Source organism: Sus scrofa, chromosome 4 (assembly GCF_054392235.1).
Source record: "Sus scrofa isolate SSC_HxYL_T2T_F1_AM1 chromosome 4, Sscrofa_HxYL_maternal_Yorkshire_Landrace_v2.0, whole genome shotgun sequence".
NCBI classification, from domain to species: Eukaryota; Metazoa; Chordata; class Mammalia; order Artiodactyla; family Suidae; genus Sus; species Sus scrofa.
The window spans coordinates 106,896,599-106,917,109 of record NC_139386.1 but is presented as its reverse complement, the minus strand read 5'-3'; the positions used below and the strand labels follow the sequence as shown (position 1 = coordinate 106,917,109).

At 43.0% G+C, this 20,511-nt stretch overlaps 1 protein-coding gene across 25 annotated transcripts in view; it reads left to right on the top strand.

The window, feature by feature from the left end:
• The window catches only part of HAO2 (hydroxyacid oxidase 2), a 199,242-nt gene that overhangs the window by 43,430 nt on the left and 135,301 nt on the right, over positions 1-20,511 (top strand). For 20 of the 25 annotated variants that reach the window (XR_014844324.1, XR_014844328.1, XR_014844323.1 and 17 more), the window contains one exon: positions 17,410-17,506. Coding sequence is in view for 4 of the 25 variants with exons in the window: in XM_085023412.1 (XP_084879538.1) it covers positions 17,410-17,506 (97 nt within the window). In the remaining 21 variants the exon portion in view is untranslated. Of the gene's footprint in view, positions 1-12,115; positions 12,298-17,409; positions 17,507-20,511 lie in introns of all 25 variants that reach the window. The other 5 variants (XR_014844317.1, XM_085023428.1, XM_085023411.1 and 2 more) reach the window with 1 other exon arrangement.

Genomic DNA, 20,511 nt, shown 5'->3' with positions numbered 1-20,511 from the left:
ATGGTCACGGCCTCAGCATATGGAAGTTCCTCAGGTAGGGACCGAATCTGAGCCACATCTGTGACTTACACCAGATCCTCAAACTATTGCACTCCAGTGGGAACTCCTAAACTTTTTTTATTGATATATAATTCACATACCATACAATCTACCCTTTTAGAGTGTACAATTCAGTGGTTTTTAATCTATTCAAAAGGTTATACATCTACTACCACTATCAAATTCTAGGAAATTGTCATTATTCCTAAAAGAAATCCCAACCCCTCAGCAGTCACTCTGTATCATCTCCTTGGCCCAGCCCCTGGCAACTACTAAACTGCTTTGTGTTTTCCTCTGCTGGACATTTCAGATAAATGGATCATACAGTGTATGGACTTTTGTACCTGGCTTCTTTCACTTATCATCTGTTTCGGGTTCATCCATGTCATAGCATGTATTAGTACTTCAGTCCTTTTATGACTAAACAGTATTTCATTGTATGAATATAGAACATTTTATTTATTCATTAGTAGGGCCATGAGGACGCAGGTCCAATCCCTGGCCCCACTCAGTGGATTAAGTGTTCGGTGTTGCCATGAGCTGTGGTGTAGGTCACAGATGCGGCTCGGATCCCGAGTTGCTGTGGCTGTGGCATAAGCTGGCAGCTACAGCTCTGATTTGACCCCTAGACTGGGAACTTCCATATGCCATGGGTGTGGCCCTAAAAACAAACAAAAAAAGAATAGGGCTTCTTTGAACATTTGTTTACAAATTTTTGTGTGTTTTTGCATGTTTTCAGTTATCTTGGACATAGACTTAGTGGATTGCTGGGTCATATAAGACTATGTTTAATTTTTTAAGTAACTGGAAAACCGATTTCCTAAGAAGCTGCACCATTTTATATTCCAATTAGCCATATACAAAAGTTTCAGTTTCTTTAGATCCTCATCAACTCTTGTTATTTTCTGTCTTTTAATTTTAGCCATCCTAGTGAGTGGGAAGTGGTAGCTCACTGTGGTTTTGATAGGCATTCCTTTAATGATAATGATGTTGAACATCTTTCATGTACTTATGGACCACTTACCTTCTTGGAAAAATCCTTTTTTTTTTTTTTTTTTTTTTTTTTTTGTCTTTTTAGGGCTGCACCCACGGCATATGGGGGTTCCCAGGCTTGGGGTCGAATCAGAGCTGTAGCTGCTGGCCTGCACCACAGCTGCAGCAATGTGGAATCCAAGCCACATCTGCAGCCTACACCATGGCCAGATCCTTAACCCAGTGAGCAAGGCCAGGAATCAAACCTGCGTCCTTATGGATGTTAGTCTGATTCGTTTCCATTGAGCCACAACAGGAACTCCTGAAAAGTACTTTTAAAAATACTGTAGGCATTCCCGTCATGGCGCAGGGGAAACAAATCCGACTTGGAACCATGAAGTTGTGGGTTCGATCCCTGGCCTTACTCATTGGGTTAAGGATCTGGCGTTGCTATGGCTGTGGCATAGGCCAGCAGCTACAGCTCTGATAAGACCCCTAGCCTAGGAATCTCAATATGCCGTGCCATGGGCATGGCCCTGAAAAAGCAAAAATGAATAAATAAAAAATAAAGAAAAATACTGTAAAGGGAGTTCGTGGCTCAGCAGAAACGAATCCGACTAGTATCCATGAGCATGCAGGTTTGATCCCTGGCCTCGCTTAGTGCGCCAGGGATCCAGCGTTGCTGTGAGCTGTGGTGTAGGTTGGAGATGTGGCTCGGATCCCCCATTGCTGTGACTGTGGCGCAGGCCAGCAGCTGCAGCACTGATTCGACCCCTGGCCTGGGAACGTCCATATGCCGCAGGTGCAGCCCTAAAAAGCAGACCACCCGCCCCCCCACCCCGGCAAAAAAAAAAAAAAAAAAAAAAAACCTGTACATATTCCTAGAGAGACTTGCCTTTGTTACTGGCTCTCTCTAGTTTCTTCTTTTGCCTCTTCTCTGCCCCTTAGAATATGAGAGGAAAGTCCTAGAATATTCTGCATACCTTTCCCCGGGATCGCATCTTTACTTGGAGAGAATTGAACAGCAGAAGCAGCAGCAGATGAGAGGTGGGAGCAGGGTGGGGAACGGGGGTAATGTTCTTTGTGTCATTTGAAAAAACTCTTTAAGGGAGAGTGAAAAACACCTCAAATGTTAGTGCTTGTCTTTCTCTTTGGGTCCTATTTTTTGAATGATGTCTGTAAGGGAGTGAGGGAAGTAGTCTTAGAAATCATGTTTCTTTGTCTTAGAAGGAGAGGACAACAACAAAATAATCCATGAAGAAGTTGGTAAGGCATTCATGGCCAAGACTGGCTCTGGGCACTTCTTCCTCTTCTGGCCTTCTTTCTTCCCAGCTCTTCTTCCTCCCTGGCACTGAAAGGCTTTAGAGCAGGTTACAGTATCTTTTCAGTTATCTACTCAATCAACTTCTTAGCCTAGAGTGGTAGGGACTCCGTCTTGTCCCCAGGGCAATAGGTGTTGTGAACGAGGCTGAGATAGTATCTATGTGCTTAGCACTGTGCTGGGTGCTGGGGTGAGGTTACAGGAATAATAGAGTGGTTTCTTTCCCCCTCGTTTACTCATCAGACATCTCGGAGCACCTCCTATGTGCCAGATTCAGTAGTTTCCTGAAGGAGACCAACTTGTGGGAAAACAACTTAGAACCAAAGTTGATGTTTGATGCATTCCATGTGGCTGGTCCCCATGGGAGGTAGAGCCTGAGAAGAGAAGAAGCAGGTAGAATGTTGAGTGATGTCCCATTGAGGTGCAGAGTCCTAGGGGAGTGGCTAAGGGTCCAGCTCCCTCCGCTGGTTGAAGAAGCTTAAACAGGGAGCCCCAAGTCCAGAAGAAAGGACTATCATTATCATGATGTACAGGTAGAAACAATATTTTTGAGCTTTTGCACATTTTCCTGCACTCCTCACACCTTAGAGGAGACCATATAATTCCACATGCTAATATTATTTACGGAAGCGTATAGTCAACTTGATCCATCATCAATGGCTAGGAGAGTATTACCACTCTAAATATAGTTTTATTGAGCTTCCTGCACCTTTCGATTGCCATTTCCCTTTTAGTCCCTGTCAATTAGTTCTTCATTGTTGGTTTTAGTTTTCTACTTGGTAAGCAAAGATTTTGAATCCATCTCGATTAAAACAGCAAGGCCCAACTCCATCCTGCCAGCTTTCTTTGAAATTCATGTAACGTCTGTGTTCAGATCAGCTGCCCAGGGCACAGAGAAAGATGAGCTATGAGCTGTGACAACATGAGGGCGCCAGGCCAGATGCTTTAAGAGAGTCCGCTTCCTTCTGGGAATAGAATTGCTAGAGAGTTTCATCTCTCTGGAATGGTTTAGGTGTGGCTGAAGGGAAAAAACACACACATACACACAAAAATCAAAAAATGAAAGGATGATTTCTCAGGTCTCTTCCATACATGGTCCAAATTAGGCACAGATCTTTTTGTTAAAGCTGGCAGCAGGCTTTCCAATGCTTGGAATTGCCCGGAAATCTGGATTCTTCCAAGAAATTTCATCTGGTAAGTTGGAAGGTTGGTTCATCATACAGAGGACATTGAGAAAGGGGAGCATGCGGTATTGTTAAATATAGAGCATGGCATTTTTCTCATATTTGTGCAACAACCGCTCAGCCCTCTGCCCTCTTATAAGACGGCCTCCTCTCCTCCAGTCTCTTAGTTTTTTCCTTTTCCTCCTCCCTCCTCTCTCTGTGTCTCTCTGTCTCTGTCTGCAAAACCAACATCTTGCCTTCTCTGCCTCTTTCTCTTCCACTTATTTTTCCTCTTTATACATATTTTCAAGTGGAAGTCATTGCTCTGATATGGACACATTTTAAATAAGCCACTTTACCTCTTCGAGAAACAATTTTTCAGTAGTTCCCATCATGGCTCAGTGGAAACAAATCTGACTGACATCTATGAGCAACCATTTTTATCAGTAAAGTATAACGATTCTTAAATTTCCCTCTAATGCTAAAAATTCTATTCTACTTCTACTTTGGAATACCTGTTTGGTTTTTTTTAAAATAACACAACTCTTTTCCCCTCAAATCTGTGGAAATTGACCGTATCTTGGCTGACAAGGCAAGTGATAATTCAATCCCCTTTTCTTTCTCTTTGGGGATCACTTTACCCTGCATAGATGTGAGAAAGTCAAACACAATCCCTGACACTCCCACACCTGAACCCACAATCCCAGAAGCCGGAAGACAATAATGTGTATTTGCAGCAGCAGCTTTAGACATTTCATCAGCATCAGAAGCTCAGTATCTGGGGAAGAAGGATAAAGAAAAGGAGAAATTTTGGAAAACACAATTTTTATTTTAAAAAATTTTTTAAATTAATTAATTTTTTTTTTTGGTCTTTTGCCATTTTTTTTAGGGCCGTACCTGTGGCATATGGAGGTTCCCAGGCTAGGGGTCTAATCGGGGTTGTAGCTGCCTGCCTACGCCAGAGCCACAGCAACATGGGATCTGAGCCGCATCTGCAACCTACACCACAGCTCATGGCAATGCCGGATCCTTAACCCACTGAGCAAGGCCAGGGATCGAACCCGAAACCTCATGGTTCTTAGTCGGATTTGTTTCTGCTGCGCCACAACAGGAACTCCAGGAAAACACAGTTTTTAAAAAGGAGAATTTTTTTGTGGTGTTGAACTCTGAAAGATTATTGTATGTAGCTCAGAAAGTTTGTAGCTTTCTATGCCGTGTGTTTTCAAGTTCTTTCCCAGATAGAATATCTAAGAGAGCACCCCTCCCCCCAAAAGAAAGAATGATTTTTATTTTCCATATGGTACATGCTAGCAGTCCTGGCATTTGACCACATTTATGTAAACATGCAGAGATACCTATAAATTATTGGACTTATCCCAGTTTGAGTTTCCAACTATGTACTACAATCATTACAGCTGTTCTTACTTTAGCCTCAGAAGATATTTTGTTCCGTTTATATGGCTGATTAGTCATTTAGACTGTAGACTACATTTATTACATTGTTTGGGGGTGGGGAACATAACAGATATTCACTGGAGGCATCAAGAACCTGTATTTAAGCCAACAGTCGTGCAAACTGGTAGAGGTCCCCTCACCTGAACTCTCTCAGCCCAGGTATTAACAGACCATCACTCACCCAGGGCTACCCCGCACTTAGAGAGGACTTGGAGAGAACCTGTGCTCTACCCCAGAGTATTTAGATTGAAGAGAGCAAGAGGCCAGGATAAGAAACAGCCTCATTTTGAAAAATCTGGGCCCTATCCAACAGATCTGGGACTTGTCGGCAGGGAGGGGACCCCAGTGGGCCTGAATAATAGCGTTGTAGGAGTCTTGGCAGTGATGTCCAAACTGAGCTTTCTCACTCAGATCCCCCTCGCTTATCCCCACTACAGGGCTCATTGTTTAGCCCAGTTTGAGCCCAGGTCCCCTGAGGGTCCCAGAGGACTGGAAATCTTGGGCTCCATCCTGATGCAAACATTTGGGACAACCTGCAGGGGGCGCCCCACAGCAGCTGCTGCGTCCCACAGCTCTTTCGCTCTAATATTTGGAGTTATTCCACTACTGTTATTTGTAATCAACTATTCAGTTTATTCACATAGCATTCTAAGTTTTAGGCAATTTTTTAACCAAAGAAGTTTTGTATGTTTTATTTATTTATTTTTTATTTGCATCTCACAATTGCCAGGTGAAGTAGCCTGTATAGAGAGGTGAAATGGTCATAAAGTTTTGTGGGAATCAGTGGTACAGACTAGTTGGGAAGTCAAGCCTCTTGATTCCCACACCTGTGCTCTTTCTACAAAAGTTCTTCACAATGAGGATAATAATAAACAGAAAACACGTCTTCTATCCCTTTTATTTTCCTTTTCCCCTTTAAAACTTTGACATGTTTTATTTATGTTAGTCCTCCTGAGATCAGTTTTCATGAAACCCTAGCACTTTATTGGCTGTCCTCCATGCTCAATGTTGAGTAGGATCTCCAGTCTTGTTCTGATTTATTCAGCAGATGGAGCGTTATTATCAATATTTCTTCAGAGTTTGAGGGGGTATTTTTGGATGATAAAGTTAGTTTCCATTTATCATCATTTTATCCCCAGTGCTGGTTTTGGGGGGCTCTGATTTTTGCCGTATGTGTGTGAACCATGAGGTTGCATTCAGCTTGGTTTTCAAAGCCAGAGGAACAGAGACCAGAACATGGAAATATATGGTGCCCTTTGGCAACATGGTGGAAATTTTTACTTAAGACATTGACTCAGATTTTTATTCATACCTCTTTAGACCTGGAAGAGGTCATAGAAAACACTTAGTAACTGTGGTTCAAGACTCTTGTTCTCACTGATGCAGAAAGTGAGACTCAGAGAAGTCAGGAGCTTGTCTGAGGTCATACAGTAGCTTGGTGGCGGTGCAAGAATGAGGCATCAGGTCCTTTGTTCTGGGTCCGAGGCATCATCTGTGAAACCACAGGGCCTCTCAGAAACAAGAGCTGACACCTGGAGATGTTGAGGGAGATTCCATGTGATTAACTCAGCTCAGCTTAACAGACCCTCACTGAGGCACCGCGAGGAAAACCAGCAAGGTGTTGTGTAGAACCCATCCAGCTCGAAAGGGCTGACTGGGCAAGTCAACTCTGTTTGTTCCTCAGATCTGTTCTAAAGGGCACAAGAGTTAGATTTCCTGAGATGCTGCGGTATCTACATTGAGCAGTCCGCTCAGAGAACTAAAACCTTTTGTTTGGACGGATGGGAGCCAAGCTTTTTCTTTATTTCCTGTGGTAACAAAAAGGGAAGCCATGGAGAGGCTGTCCTACCAACCACAGGAAGATTAAAGGGCGAGGAATGCATTTTGGATGTGGAAGTCAGAGAGTTCTTGGGCCCAGAAGGGAGCCTCCTCATTATTAATGGTGGCTCCACCACAACTGCCACTTGGAAATGGGAAAGATGGGAGGCAGGAGAGACCCACGTGTGGGTTTGTGTTGCTCCGACCACAGGCGTGTGCTTTGGACATTGCCCCGCCGACACTCAGAGAGGGGCAGGAATCCCCCGCTGCCCACGTCTGACAGGAGTCCCTGCCGACCACCTTCTCCCTCTCTCGGAGGCAGTGAGCATTGTGGGGGAGGAGTTGGGAAATTGCTAAGAATAGCCAGGGTCTTTGGGACTTGCTCTTTTCAAGGAATCAGTAGAATTAGAAATGAGATATTAGCTCTAATCAGTCACATATGTTGGGTTCTTAGCCCCTAGAAGAAGAATTTCTGACTGCAGCTCCTCACCCAGTGGGGGAAATGCCTCTACACCTGTGGATGTGGCAGGGCCCTGCTTCTGTCCTCTGGAGGGTCCAGGACAAAAGAACCCCTTAGTGTTTGCTGTCAGTCTGTCATCTGGTCTGATCTGAAGTGGCCAGACTTCTGACTAAGCATCCCCTGCGTGGCTTTTCAACAAGTATGGAAGAATTTTAGGGCACACATAGATCCAGGCTGAGCCAAGCACTGGGGGCTGGAGGTAAATTCTAGGCCCCCTTTGTCTTAATTGCTTATGTTTTTGAGACGTGGGGGTGTTTGGAGAATTAGGCATGATAGTGAGAGGATGGACTTTGGGGGGATTGTTTTATTTTTTATTTTATAAAACTTTAAACCTGTGAATAAATTGCAAGAAGAGTCAAATGGACCCCTGTGTGCCCTTCATGTAGAGCAGGGTTGGTGAGTAGGTTTTTACTGAGCATGTGAGTTTCTCAGTATGGTCCCCTGACCACCTACATCAAAATCAGCCCCAGACCTCATCACTCAGGACCTCAGGTTGGCCTGGGATGCTGCACCCTGCCCAGTTCCCTGGAGAGTGTTGATGGGCTGATACCTGTGAACTGCCCTGTTGTGATCCTCACACTAGGTCAGATGTCTATTAATTTGCCCCTTCATTCTTTGTGTTCCCAACTCCACCTGCTCCAGTGAATGATCAGAATATTGTGCTCATTGAAACCATCTCTATAGGTCCTGCAAATATACAAACAAGGAGAATCAGCCCCTTTTCCTTTTCTTTCTTTTTTATTATTATTATTAGTAGTATTATTTTTGCTTCTTAGGGCCGCACCCACGGCACATGGAGGTTCACAGGCTAGGGGTCAAATCGGAGCTATAACTGCTGGCCTATACCAGAGCCACAGCAATGCAGGATCCAAACCACATCTACAACCTACACCACAGCTCACAGCAGTGCCAGATCCTTAAGCCACTGAGCGAGGCCAGGGATTGAACCCGCAACCTCACAGTTCCTAGTTGGATTTGTTTCTGCTGCACCGCGACGGGAACTCCACCCCTTTCCTTTTCTAACATGGCACGCTTCTGCTTAGCTACCACGCATGACCCTTATTCAATCTCAACAGACTTGTGATGACAATAAAATCTCGTGTTAAGGTTCTTGCTAACTTATTGACTACTTAAGTTTAATTTATGATACCCATTAGAAGTTTTTTTTTTTTTTTTTTAAATAGCCCTGGGCCTGTGCTTCCCTAGAAGTATCTCCTGTGCATTATTTGTGTATGGGTGATGGGTGTCCATGCAAATACACTCACGTGAAACACTAATAGCACTTTTAAATGTTAACATTGAAGTATTCCCAAAGGAGCAAAGAAAAAAGTTAATTTTCTGGAGAGATTTGAAATCCAAGGTTTAATCTACAGTTGTTTCTATTTTGGAATCTGTATTATGTCATTTAAAACAAGAAGAGGTAAGAAGACAGGGGTTGGGGAAGTGGAAAACGATGGGGAGGGGTGGTCAGAGATCAAGCAGCAGGTGAGGTGTTGGCACACTGAGGGCGAGGTCCGACGGCAGGGTCCTGGCCGGGTGGGAGGCTGCAGCGCTGCCTCATGTGCTCCTTCAGGTGGGGGAGTATTTCTATACTTATGTGCATTTCTCACCACTCCATGCCCAAGTCTTGGCACAGAGCAGGTACTTGGCATTTGCTGAGTGCTTATATGAATGTCCTCCCTCAGCTTCTTCTGAAAGTGCCGCTGGCACAATTTCAGGGCTTAGAATGGGCAGGCCTATGATCCTGCCCCCGGAGTCCCCATTTTGATCTCTCCTGTTGCTTCTGCTGCTCACAGCCAAGAGGTTGCACAGCTTCAGGAACCACATGCACGTATGTAGAATGGGGTGTGACTAGAGACCCCAGAGTTGGGCACCTCACAGCTCTGACTGTGCCCTAGGTGCCTCCTGGGAGCATGCCCTGGCCGCCATGGGCACAGCCTCTGGGGTTAGCAGATTGGATTTGTGTGTTCACATGCTTCCCTGTTGTCACTCACTCACAAATGCTCCTCTCTACAGTTCTGTGCTGCTTTCTCTTATCCCTTTGTGAATTGACCCCCCTCTTCCTCCCGCAGTACCTTTTTCCTTTTTCCCTCAGCATTCCTAACCTGTTTCTGTAAGTATCACAAACGCCAAGAGTATCTGGGAACCTTAAAGTTGAAGACATTCACTTTATTGAGGTTCTAACGGAAGGCCTTAGAGTTATGGCTCTTGGAGAAATGAAGGATAAATATGATATTTTGGGCACACACTTTTTCAATTACGGGCAGCTCAAACCCAGTATTGCTCCTCATCCATCTCAATCTGAAGGCTGTGGGGAGGCTGCTCCTAAACATCTTTGCACACTTAATCTCAAACCCCACTCGTGCAGCTTCTAAATTTTTTAAGATTAATCAAATCTAAGTCTTGCAAAGTGCACACTCTGATTTATATGAGTTTTGGCAAACAGGCACACCGAATAAAAACTTCCTTAGTTGGAAATGACAGCGTTAGGGGAATGAAGGCTGGAGAATCATACAGGGCACCCTATTTTGATGAGCCAGTGGCAGCTCCTGGAACTCCGTTAAAGGATTCTTACATTGGTGTTGTGCTAAGGGCAGGAGCCTCCAGGTAACAAGCAAGGATTGGTGTGTTCTCAGATTTATTTTTGAGCTCTGGTTCCCATGAAGGAAAACCTGAGAAAATCTAGCCTGAGAGAGATTGGCACCAAGGTGTGCAGGATTCTGTGGCAGGGGCTGGAGGCGAAGGGCGAGAAGCTGGAATCAGCTTTGGTTCAGGAGCTCATCTTCTAGAAAGATGCCCAACTGCCCAAAATCTGGGGCCCAAAGGGGTCAGTGAATTCAGACTTGACGCAAGCCATTGCTATTCAAGACAGTTCAGCGTAATGAATCAATATGGCAGCAGTCAGTATAGGATAGTAACATCCAGTTAGGCTTTGTTCCGTGTTCGTGCTTCCGGTCACTGTTCCATTGTAAGCATTTCCCTGCGGGAGTTAACCTTGATCTTGGCCTTAATCTTCAGCAAACTTAAGCTTGTCCCATAAGACCACTGAAAATTGAAGCCTTTTGATTGGTAGTGCCCCATTCCCCCACCCCCGCCATGGGAGGGAAATGGACAAAATCAGGCTGGCTAAGTGAGCTGGGGCTGTAGGCGGAGTGCCAGCCCATTAGGGACATATTCAGGAGCAGATGGGAGAAGCTCAGTCAGAGGAATTGGGCCTTCTGATGGGAGACAGGAATACCTATGTCTTGTCAGGCTCAGCATTGAGATGTGGTGCAAATGGATAGAATAAGACAGGGTCCGGGCCTACCGGGTAAGGGTTTGAACCCCTGGAAGAGCACTGGTCTTTGTCAGACTGGCTTCCAAACTGGATGATGCTGGGCACTGCTGCTACTGGGAAGGAAAGGAAGAACTCTTCCTTTTTAATACATGTGTCAAAGGAGCGATACCCTCGGTGAAAACAGAAAAGGGTTTAAAATGAACATCTAGGAAACAATTATTTAACATAAACACTGGACAGTAGCTGGTATGAGTTACTTTACATTGTCTTTTAAGGTCTTTTGTAATACATGACTAGATTCTTTCAACCCATCACAGGCACTAAAATTATTTTCTGAAGAGATGGCGAAATATCGGAGTAAAATCATGCACCTCCTTACATAAAGGCAGCAGGAAAATAGATCACAGTTTAACCTGGTGTACCAGGTGCTTGGCCTGACTTTGCAGAGTTCTTTGCTCTCTGAGAAATACAATTAACATGCAGAAAATTACAGGGACAGGTATAAGCCAGATGATGAGTGCTGTGCAGATGCAGACAGATGAGTGATAAATGAGGTTCATGATCACAGGGAAAGGGCTAAAGGACTCAAAGACAAGTGGGATACCATTGGCAGGGGAAGAATGAGGGTGACAACAGAGAGGCACAGAGTGTTTATGGGCACTGGTGAGATGGTCCTTAGCAGAGGGAGGTTAGAGCAGGCATGGATGGAAAAGAAAGGAGGGATGGCTTGATTTGTAGTCTTTCACTCTGTCTGGTCCAGAAGACCCACTGGAAATTTGGAAAGCTCTCCAGCCACTTCTGAAGCTTCAGATCCACTCAAGGGCAAAGTCAAGAATACCTAATGAAACCATTCAGTGTTCAGGTCTGATCATGAAATCTAGGTCAGTAAAGCAAAATGACTTTGGCCTAAAATTTGGTTGAGGTTGGCAGACTTTTGCATTTTCCCCCTCCAGTTGCCACATTGTTCTGTCATTAACAATAGCGATAGGAGCAATGATAATGGGAACAAACTCTTACTCCGTGTAGCAGGCACCATGTTAAGCTCTCTTAATATACTGACGCATTTAATTTTCATATCAACCTGGTGAAGTAGTTACAAGAATTATTCCTCATTTTTAGGTGAGGTGGCTGGAGCACAGACAGTTCCTGCTTTAACTGCTGCTTTCCCTGCCTCTTATAAAGTGCCAGTAGGATGACCACAGTGTAATACTATGGCAGGGCCCGCCCACAGGGGCTTTGTTTGGTTTTGCTTTTTTTTTTTTTTTTTTTTGGTCTTTTTTATTTTAGAGTTACACCTGCAATATAAGGAGGTTCCCAGACTAAGAGTCAAATCAGAGTTGCCCCTGCCAGTCTACAGCCACAGCCACAGCCATGCTAGATCCAAGCAGTGTCTGTGACCTACACCACAGCTCATGGCAACGACGGGATCCTTAACGAGGCCAGGGATCAAACCTGCATCCTCATGGATGCTAGTCAGATTCGTTTCTGCTGAGCCACAGTGGGAACTCATGGATTTGCTTTTAATTATTATTGTTATCATTTGTTCTTAGGTACCTTGAGCCCTCCCAGAGAGGTATTTGAAACTGGTGCCTGATCAGAGCATTGCTTCTTTCCGGACAGAGTCGGGGGTTGTATGCTGCAGAGCTGTCACCTATCCTGCTCTGGACTTTGCATTCCACAGTTGGAGTTGGCTTCACTACCAGGTGTTGGTTACCTTGGTACACTCCACAAGGTCAGGCTTCAAAGTACATATGCCCTTGACCAGAAAACATGACATTTAATCACCCTAGTTCACAGTTCTCTTCACGTAATTATATCAATCTTTAAAGAATTCCCATTTCTCAAGTGTTATTGTATGTTTAAGAGCAGGGCATGGTAGGTGCTGTCAGGGATACAGTGGTAAAAAGGACTCTGACCTCATTCGCAATGCTCTGGGGCAGGCAGAGTATATGCAAATATTGTAATGACCAAAAGGCGTTCTTCCAGAACCAATTCTGTTGTTGTTGGATAATTTTTGGAGCTTTGAATACATTCAACTCCGTAAGCATTTATTGCATGTTTATCTACTCAATAAATGTCCCAGGTGCTGGGATAGATTCTGAAGATACAAAGGTGAAAAAGCTTCTGTTCCTGTCACCGTCTGTAGTCTGATTTGAAGCTGTGTGAACACACTCTAAGGAAGCCAGAGGTAGGGAAGGAGTAATTCTGCCTGGTGTGAGGCTAAGAGGAAGGCTTTCTAGAGAGGGCAACAGTTGAGCTGGACCTTGAAAGTTTTATGGGACATCACTGGACTAGAAGAGGGGGAAGGATACTTTTAGGACAGGAAAAGGTGAGCAAACCCACAGAGGCACAGAGAGAACATGACATGTTTGGTTAATGGGCTTTACAGGGCTGGAAAGGGGGTCTGGAACCAAACTGTGAAAACTGTGGCTTTTAACAGCCATAGTACAGTGTTGGAAGAGGCTGGGGAATCACATAAAAATTGTGCAGCCAGTTCCTGAAATAGTCAATACTGAACTTAATTCGATTCTGGTGAGTGCCTTGAAAAGCATAACAGATTTTAGAGTCAAAGGGCTAGACTTGAATCCCAGTCTGTTGGTTATAAGCCCTGTGACCTTGACCCGCTTATTTAACCTCAGCTATAAAAGGGGGCTAATAGGTCTATCAGCCTTACAAAGTCATCATGAGAACAGAAGCAGACGTTAGAGAAAAATGGTTTCTATACTGTCAAGCACTATGCTAATGTTAATTACCTGTGTTGTTATTTGGTACCAAAAAAAAATAAAGAGATGCTGGGCAAGTGTCCATTTGTTTAATAGCCTCTCTGTGTTGTAGGGAAATTCTTGGTTTTTCAGCAGTGTAAAATGCCAATGGTTTGCTTTCCACATGCTCTGAAAACCCTGATTATCTGTGATGCTTCTAAACTTGGTATACAGCCTTGCATATACAAGGGCAAAAGGAAGCTAGCATTTTCTGTGTACTTTCCTGTGCCAAACACTTGAAAAACATTGTCTCATTTACTCTTCACTATAACTTTGAGGTAGTTGTTGTCCTCATTCTACAGATTCAGAAATCGGTGTTGAGAGTTTTTTCACTTGTCCAGGTTAATTAGGAAGTTGCCAAATGTGGATTTGAGAGTCTTACCTATGTTGCCATGCTTGTTCCACCTCACTGTGCTGTACAGGGCATATAGTTGATGCTTAAAACCAAACAGACCCACCTCTTTTTTTCTCTGGTAACTCCCCCAACCTCTTGCCCCAGATGAGGGGCCTCCCGTGCTTGTCATGCGTGGCTCTTTGACCACAGCCAATTGGACCACTTCTGATTCAAGCTGAACGGGTCACATTCCTCTTTCTGAAATTTGTAATTGGGACATTCAGCACCTGAGACAATCATCTGTGGGAACCAGGCAGAAAGGATAAGCAGAGTCAGGGCTTGAGCCCACAGCCTGGCACGCCAAACCGAGATGCAGGCTTAAGGATGGGGAGCAGTCCCCACACGTCAGGAGAACATGATGTCATGGGAGAAGGATGGAGCTGCACGAACAGGGGCGGAGACTGCAGAACCTGTGCCCGTGGAAAGCTGGACCCTGTGCCCATGAAGGGTTGTCTTAACCCCTAGCGCCTTTCCAGTTTCCAGCTGCAATTCACTTGAGAGCTTTATATCCTTCCAACCATCTCTTTCTTTGTTTCAACTGGCTGGTCCTGCAGTCAAACAGCCTTGATCAATTAAGCACATGGTAAATTCTTACAGAATGATGGGCTAACTTGCCTATCTTTTATCACTTCTCTAGATGTTTTCATCCTGAGCACCACCTACTACACTTCATTGATGTCACTGTAATTCTTTGGTCTGTAGGTCATTCTTGCCAGTTTGGTCCTTGGGCCATTGTTCTGGAAGAATGAATCAATAGCAGAAATCACTCACCCAAGAAAGGTGGCAGGATATTGAAACAGAGGTATTGATGTAATATGCTTGGGGGTGTCAGGCTATTTTAGATGGTCTGAATACCTGTAAACAAATTATATAATGTCTGTAAAATCTGTGTGATGCTTTATTTCAATGTATTGTAAAAATTAATTTTGTTAAAGGCTAGGATGTTTAGCTCCACTTTTAATAGTAACATAAAGCTTTTTACATAAAGTGGAAAGGATGCACACTGAAAAGCAAAGAACAGTCTTCCATGTTGACTAGAGAAAAAGTAGTGACTCTTCCAGAGAGGTTGTGGGCAGGAAAAATAACACCCTTTATTTGACCTGACCAGCATAGTGCCCGGAGCAAAGCAGCACTGCAGCTCTGCTTGCTACTTTCCTCATTCCTTCACTCAGGTCTGAGCACTGTTGACACTATATAGTGAGTCCCCATTAACCACAAATAACGTAATCAACAGCATCTGCTGCTCTGCCCTGGTCCAGCCACCAGTGTTCTGCTGCTTAGTGGGTAGAAGAAAGTAGGAACCATTGATGCTGCCTGAGCAGGTGGAGTCCATGTCTTCTGGGACTTAAACACCTAGGAGGCAACTGACTCTTCCATATTTGGGTTTCAAAATAAAATCTCTAAATTAGATAGAGATCTAATTTAAAACTGGAATGATCAAGTGGTTCAAATGATCAGTGTCTGCTGTTTACAACAGCCAAGACATGGAAACAACCCAAGTGTCCATCGATAGATGATTGGCATAAGAAGATGTGGCATATATATGTATGTGTGTGTGTGTGTATACACACACTATAGCATATTATCCACAAAAAAAGAGTGAAATATCGCCATTTACAGCAACATGGATGAACCAAGAGAATATTATACTGAGTGAAGAAAGTCAGACAGAGAAAGAGAAATACTGTATGATATCACTTATATGTGGAATCTAAAATATGGCACAAATGAACCTATCTACAAAACAAAAACAGACCCACAGACGTAGAAAACAAAGGTGTGGTAGCCAAAGGGGAGAGGGAGGGAAAGAGAGACAAAATAAGGAGTATGGGATTCACAGATACAAAGTACTGTGCATAAAATAGATAAGCAACAAAGATTTACTGTATAGCACAGGAATTATATTTATTATCTTGTAATAACCTATAATGGAATATAATCTGAAAAATATAACTGAATCATTTTGCTGTACATCTAAAACTAACACAATATTTTAAATCAACTATACTTCAATAAGAGAGAAAAAAAAGATCAGTGGGAAACAGAAAAGACAGTTTCCCCAGAAATACTTAGGAAAGGAGGCACTAGAAAGAGTAGGCTCTGGTTTGGAGGGTGTTGGCCTACAGATGGGTTGTAGAGCTAGGGGCAGGAATAGAGAAGGATCCCCCAGCATTCCTCATCAACTGCAAATTGCTTTGTCGGGCAGTGTCCCCACTCGGAATCAATAAGCAGTTCTCAGCGGACAGTCTTTCAAGCCTAGAAAAGTGTGGCAGCAATCATACCCTAGGGGAGTTTCCATGTTGTCCCAGGCAAGCTGAGGTAGAGAATGAAAGCTGCCCTAGAGAGCGCAAGAGAGAGGAAGGGAAACAGCTGTGAGCATCTCTGGATGGAAGAAGCCTGTGTAGACACACACAGGGTGAGGGAGAGAAAAGGAGTGGGGGATGGGACAGCAGGGAACAGCGCAGTTCCACCTACTCATCCTGAAGACATAATGGTCTTCCTTAAAAACAAAAACAAAAACAGGAACTGGTTCATCCTGTATGAAAATTCGTTTTTAGCAGGTGAGTAAGCAAGTCAGGCTTTAATTTAAAAAATAAAACTCTCCACCTTTACTGTTCCCTGTCTCATCAATGTGGGCTTGACAGTGCATGGTACTGTAGCAGACAGTTTAACACTGCATCCCCTGTATTTAATTTGTACCTAGTTTAGGATTGAATGAAACTGAACAAACAGATCCAAAGATGGGAATATGGTCTTTATTGCTGCGCTTTCATGTGGGCTAGAGGATGGTCGGTCTGTAAAGCGACCAAGATGATAGGAACATATGTTGGGAAACTAATTTAAACGAAATGTGGGAAAAGGGAAGATAGCTGCCACCTATTGTGCTGTACATCTCCTGAACCTTTTTGAGTCTTTGTTTCCTCATCTGATAAATTAGGATAATAATACCCACAGGCTTGTGAAAAGAAGATTATGCAAGGGCATACAACAGGGCTTGACCTAGAGTACCAGATACTGGACAGATAAATGTTGGTTCACTTTCTCTGGCAGATCACCTCATTCTCTGGTGAAGCATTTTTGACTGCAATGCGGAAACGTGTTTCATGTCACCTGAGGCAAATAGGGTGTTGGTGATTAAATCTAAGTTTTCTTTTCTTCCACGTCAAGGGACAAGAGTTAAATTAGGAGGGCAGGTATTTTGTGTCTTGCTATGTCAGAGAGTCATTGATTGTGGGAGGGTTGGGGGACAGGGAGCACGATGGCTATTCTGATGTCTGTTATTCATACACTAGATGGTTGCCAGGCAAGTGAAACAACTACGTTTTCTGGTGTGGTTTACTTATCGCTAGTCTATAGAATGACAGCCTTAGGGAGGTTACCAAACGAAATTCAACAGTAAGTGCCCACGCTTCTTGGATACCATGCTAGGCATTTTCAAATGCAGTATCTCCTTTGCATCTCAAACTGACTCTAGGAAGTAACATCTCCATTTTATGGAAGGAAGACCACAACTGAGAGAGATTGATTTGCCTGCAGACTTATTACTGTCAACCCTTGTACCCTGAGACTAGAGCTAAATATTGAGCCTGTGTTCCCTGTGAACTGGTGGAGGGTGAAGGAAAGAAGAAAGAGTAAGAACCAAGTCTGTCTGTATTGATTGGAACTTCTTATTGCTTCTGCTGTGTAGATCTCTGCAGTGTTCTTAGGCAACCTCTGGAGGAATCCAGCACCCACGGAATGTCTCCTGCCACCCCACAGCACGTTCCTGGAGCTTCAATTTGGAGGTAAGCCACAGCCCATTCTGCATGCCTCTGTAGAGGCTACTCACGAAAGGGATGCTTTCAGAATTAACTTTATTTAATTGATAAGTTTCATTTCATTGTCAAATGGACATGCCCAATTTATCCATGAGCACTCCTCTGGGGAGGGGACAAGTTGTAGGATGCTTTATAGGGGTGTTGGTACTTTATATTATTGCTATTCTTCAGTGATAGAAGAAACCGCCACTTCCTAAATATTTGCTGGCTGTGGACCAGCTTTTTACATATATCATCTCATTTAATTCTCACAACAATTCTGTAAAGTTCATATTATCACTCTTATTTTATAGACAAAAACGGTTCAAGGAGGTTAAGAGGCTTGCCTAAGGTCACAATAGGTGACAAAGCAGCAATGCACGATGCCCTCTTTTTAGTACTCAGGCATGTGGTCTTTCCGCCTCACCAAAGAGTCTTTCAAATAATTAATTTCTGCATCAAAATGAGCCATGAAGCCTGGGCTCTGGGATTTCAAGACTGCCACTCTCCTAAGTGAAGTTCTCCCTCTATGAAGTTAACTTTCATCCCCTCAACCTCTACACTGAGATAAATTAATGGATCAAAGATAGAAAAATGATTTCTGTCCCTTTCAATGCATCACCCAAGTTTATGATCCTGAAACCAGGGCATTCCTGGATTTAGTTTTGGATTGTTCTTCATCTTCCACCATGGATGCTAACAAAATTATTGTCTTTCTTCCTAATGTTTCCTGTATTCACTTCTTGCCATCTAACCCCACTGTCACCACTCTCCTGTATGATTTCAATAGTTTCCTAACTTCTTGCCTCTAGGCGTTTGTATTCTAAATCTTGCTGCTAGCTCAATCTTTCCAAAACATCATTTTGTAAATGTCAGTTCTCATTCAGAAACATTCCATTGATACGATACATTGAATGACATGCTATGGAAAAAAATGTTCACAATATGTTATTAAGTGAAAAAAAAGTTACAAAGTACACCCAGTGTTAATACAGGTAATCTATATGTGGTGAAATCATGGATGGCTTTTTTTTCCCCTCATTCAGTGCTCTTAACTTTTTTGCAATAAACGTTATTCTTATAAGATAAAAAAACTAGACATTATAGTAAAAAATAATGAAAATCCTCTTTTACACAGGATAGCGTAAAAGGGAACAATAATGAGATTCTATTCCTTTTTTAAATTGCATATATTTGACATATAACATTGTGTAAGTTTAACGTGTACAACATGTTAGTTTGATATGTTTATATACTGTGATATTATTGCCTTTGTAGATATCTTTATCACATTACATAATTATAGTACAATATTGTTGTCTATATTATACTTGCACGTGATCACCATGACTTTTACTACTCATTGCAAGCTTTTGCCCTTAAACAACATCAATCTTATCTCCCAAGATTCCATTTTTTTATCATTCATCTGGCAAAAAAAACACAACAGAGTTCTAATAGCCAGTGTTGTCAAGGGTGAGGGAAGGGGTGTGCTCAAGCACTGAAGGCGGGGAAGTAAATGGAGATTTTGTGAGAGAACGTGCAGGATTCATCAAAGTGAAACATTTGCATGTGCTTTCACCTGGCAATTCTAATTTTAGGAACCCACCACAAAGAAAGATGGTTCTTAAAGTCTTATCTGGACCAATAGCAGTAGCAGTGCCTGAGCAAATTTTCAGGTGCCACTTTTGACCTACTAACTCAGAAACTGTGGGAGTGGCATCCAGGATCTGTGTTTTAACAAGACCTCCAGATAATCCTGATGAATGGTTAGATTTTAGAGCCACTGCAGGAAATACTCTTCCTAAGGAAGTATCTTTGTGTGAACAAAGGCACAGAGCAGCTAAACAACGATATACATCACTACCTTATTTGTAATGCTGTAAAATTCAAAACAATCTGTGTATTCAGTAGAGAAATGGCTAAATAGCTTCTGTTAATTTATCCTGTGAAATACTATGCACTGGTTAAAGAGAAAAATTACTAGCATGGAAAGATCATTAGTTCACATGGCTTAGCTTAAAAAAGAGGTAATTTGCAGAAATAAATATCTATCAAATTATTAATCACAGTATATATTGTTTACAAACAATAAATTCGTTTATTACTTATGTTAAAAGAAAAATCCTCCCGTTGGCTCCTGTAAGATAGAATTCAAACTTCTTAGCCTGACAAGGAATGTCCTTCATTATCTGCTTCCGACCTGATTCTCCAACCCCAGCCTGCTCACCCCCAGTATGTCCAAAAAGAAACTCTGTTTCTATCAAATTATTCTGAGAATGGCTTAATACTTCGTCTTATTTCCACTTTTAGTTGAGGAACCGAGAAACGTAAAAGGTGAGTGACGTCTTCCCTATCTATGGTCACATGGCAGCATTTGAGCTTGGGTCCCTCTTGCCGTGTTCCAGTTCAAGTGCTTCTTCCACTCCTCCAAACTGGTTAGCGTGTCGTTCCCCAGTCTGGAATACACCACTTTGCCTTTGCTCATGCCATTTTCTTTTCTTATCATGCTCTGCATCAAGTCTTGTGTCCCCCATGAAGCCTTTCTCGGGAACCCTAGTCATTGGGGGATCATCCCAACACCCTACACCATGTAGTGAAACCATTCATCCGATACTGAGCCCCTCTCACCTGCTCTGATCTGTGGCACTCTGGGTTTTTTTCCCCAAGGGGACTGTCACACCTTGGGGCATGGACTGCTCTATTCTTTTTTTGTTCTTAGTAATTGATCTGCAGTAAATGGTTATAGTTGACGAAAATAATGGTGGATTTGTACTAACGTGTATTTACTATCAATTGGTCAAAGATTTCACTTAAATAACAGCAGGGACAGTGATCACAGAAGCAGGCTTCCAGCACACCAGTCCATGGAACTTAGGCGTTGTGTTAGGGATGCAAATGAGACGTCTCTAGGTCTATCTTTGCATATAGTTTTGATTTCTAAGTTATATAAATGTACTTATTCACAAAATAAAATTAAATGTGAAAAAATA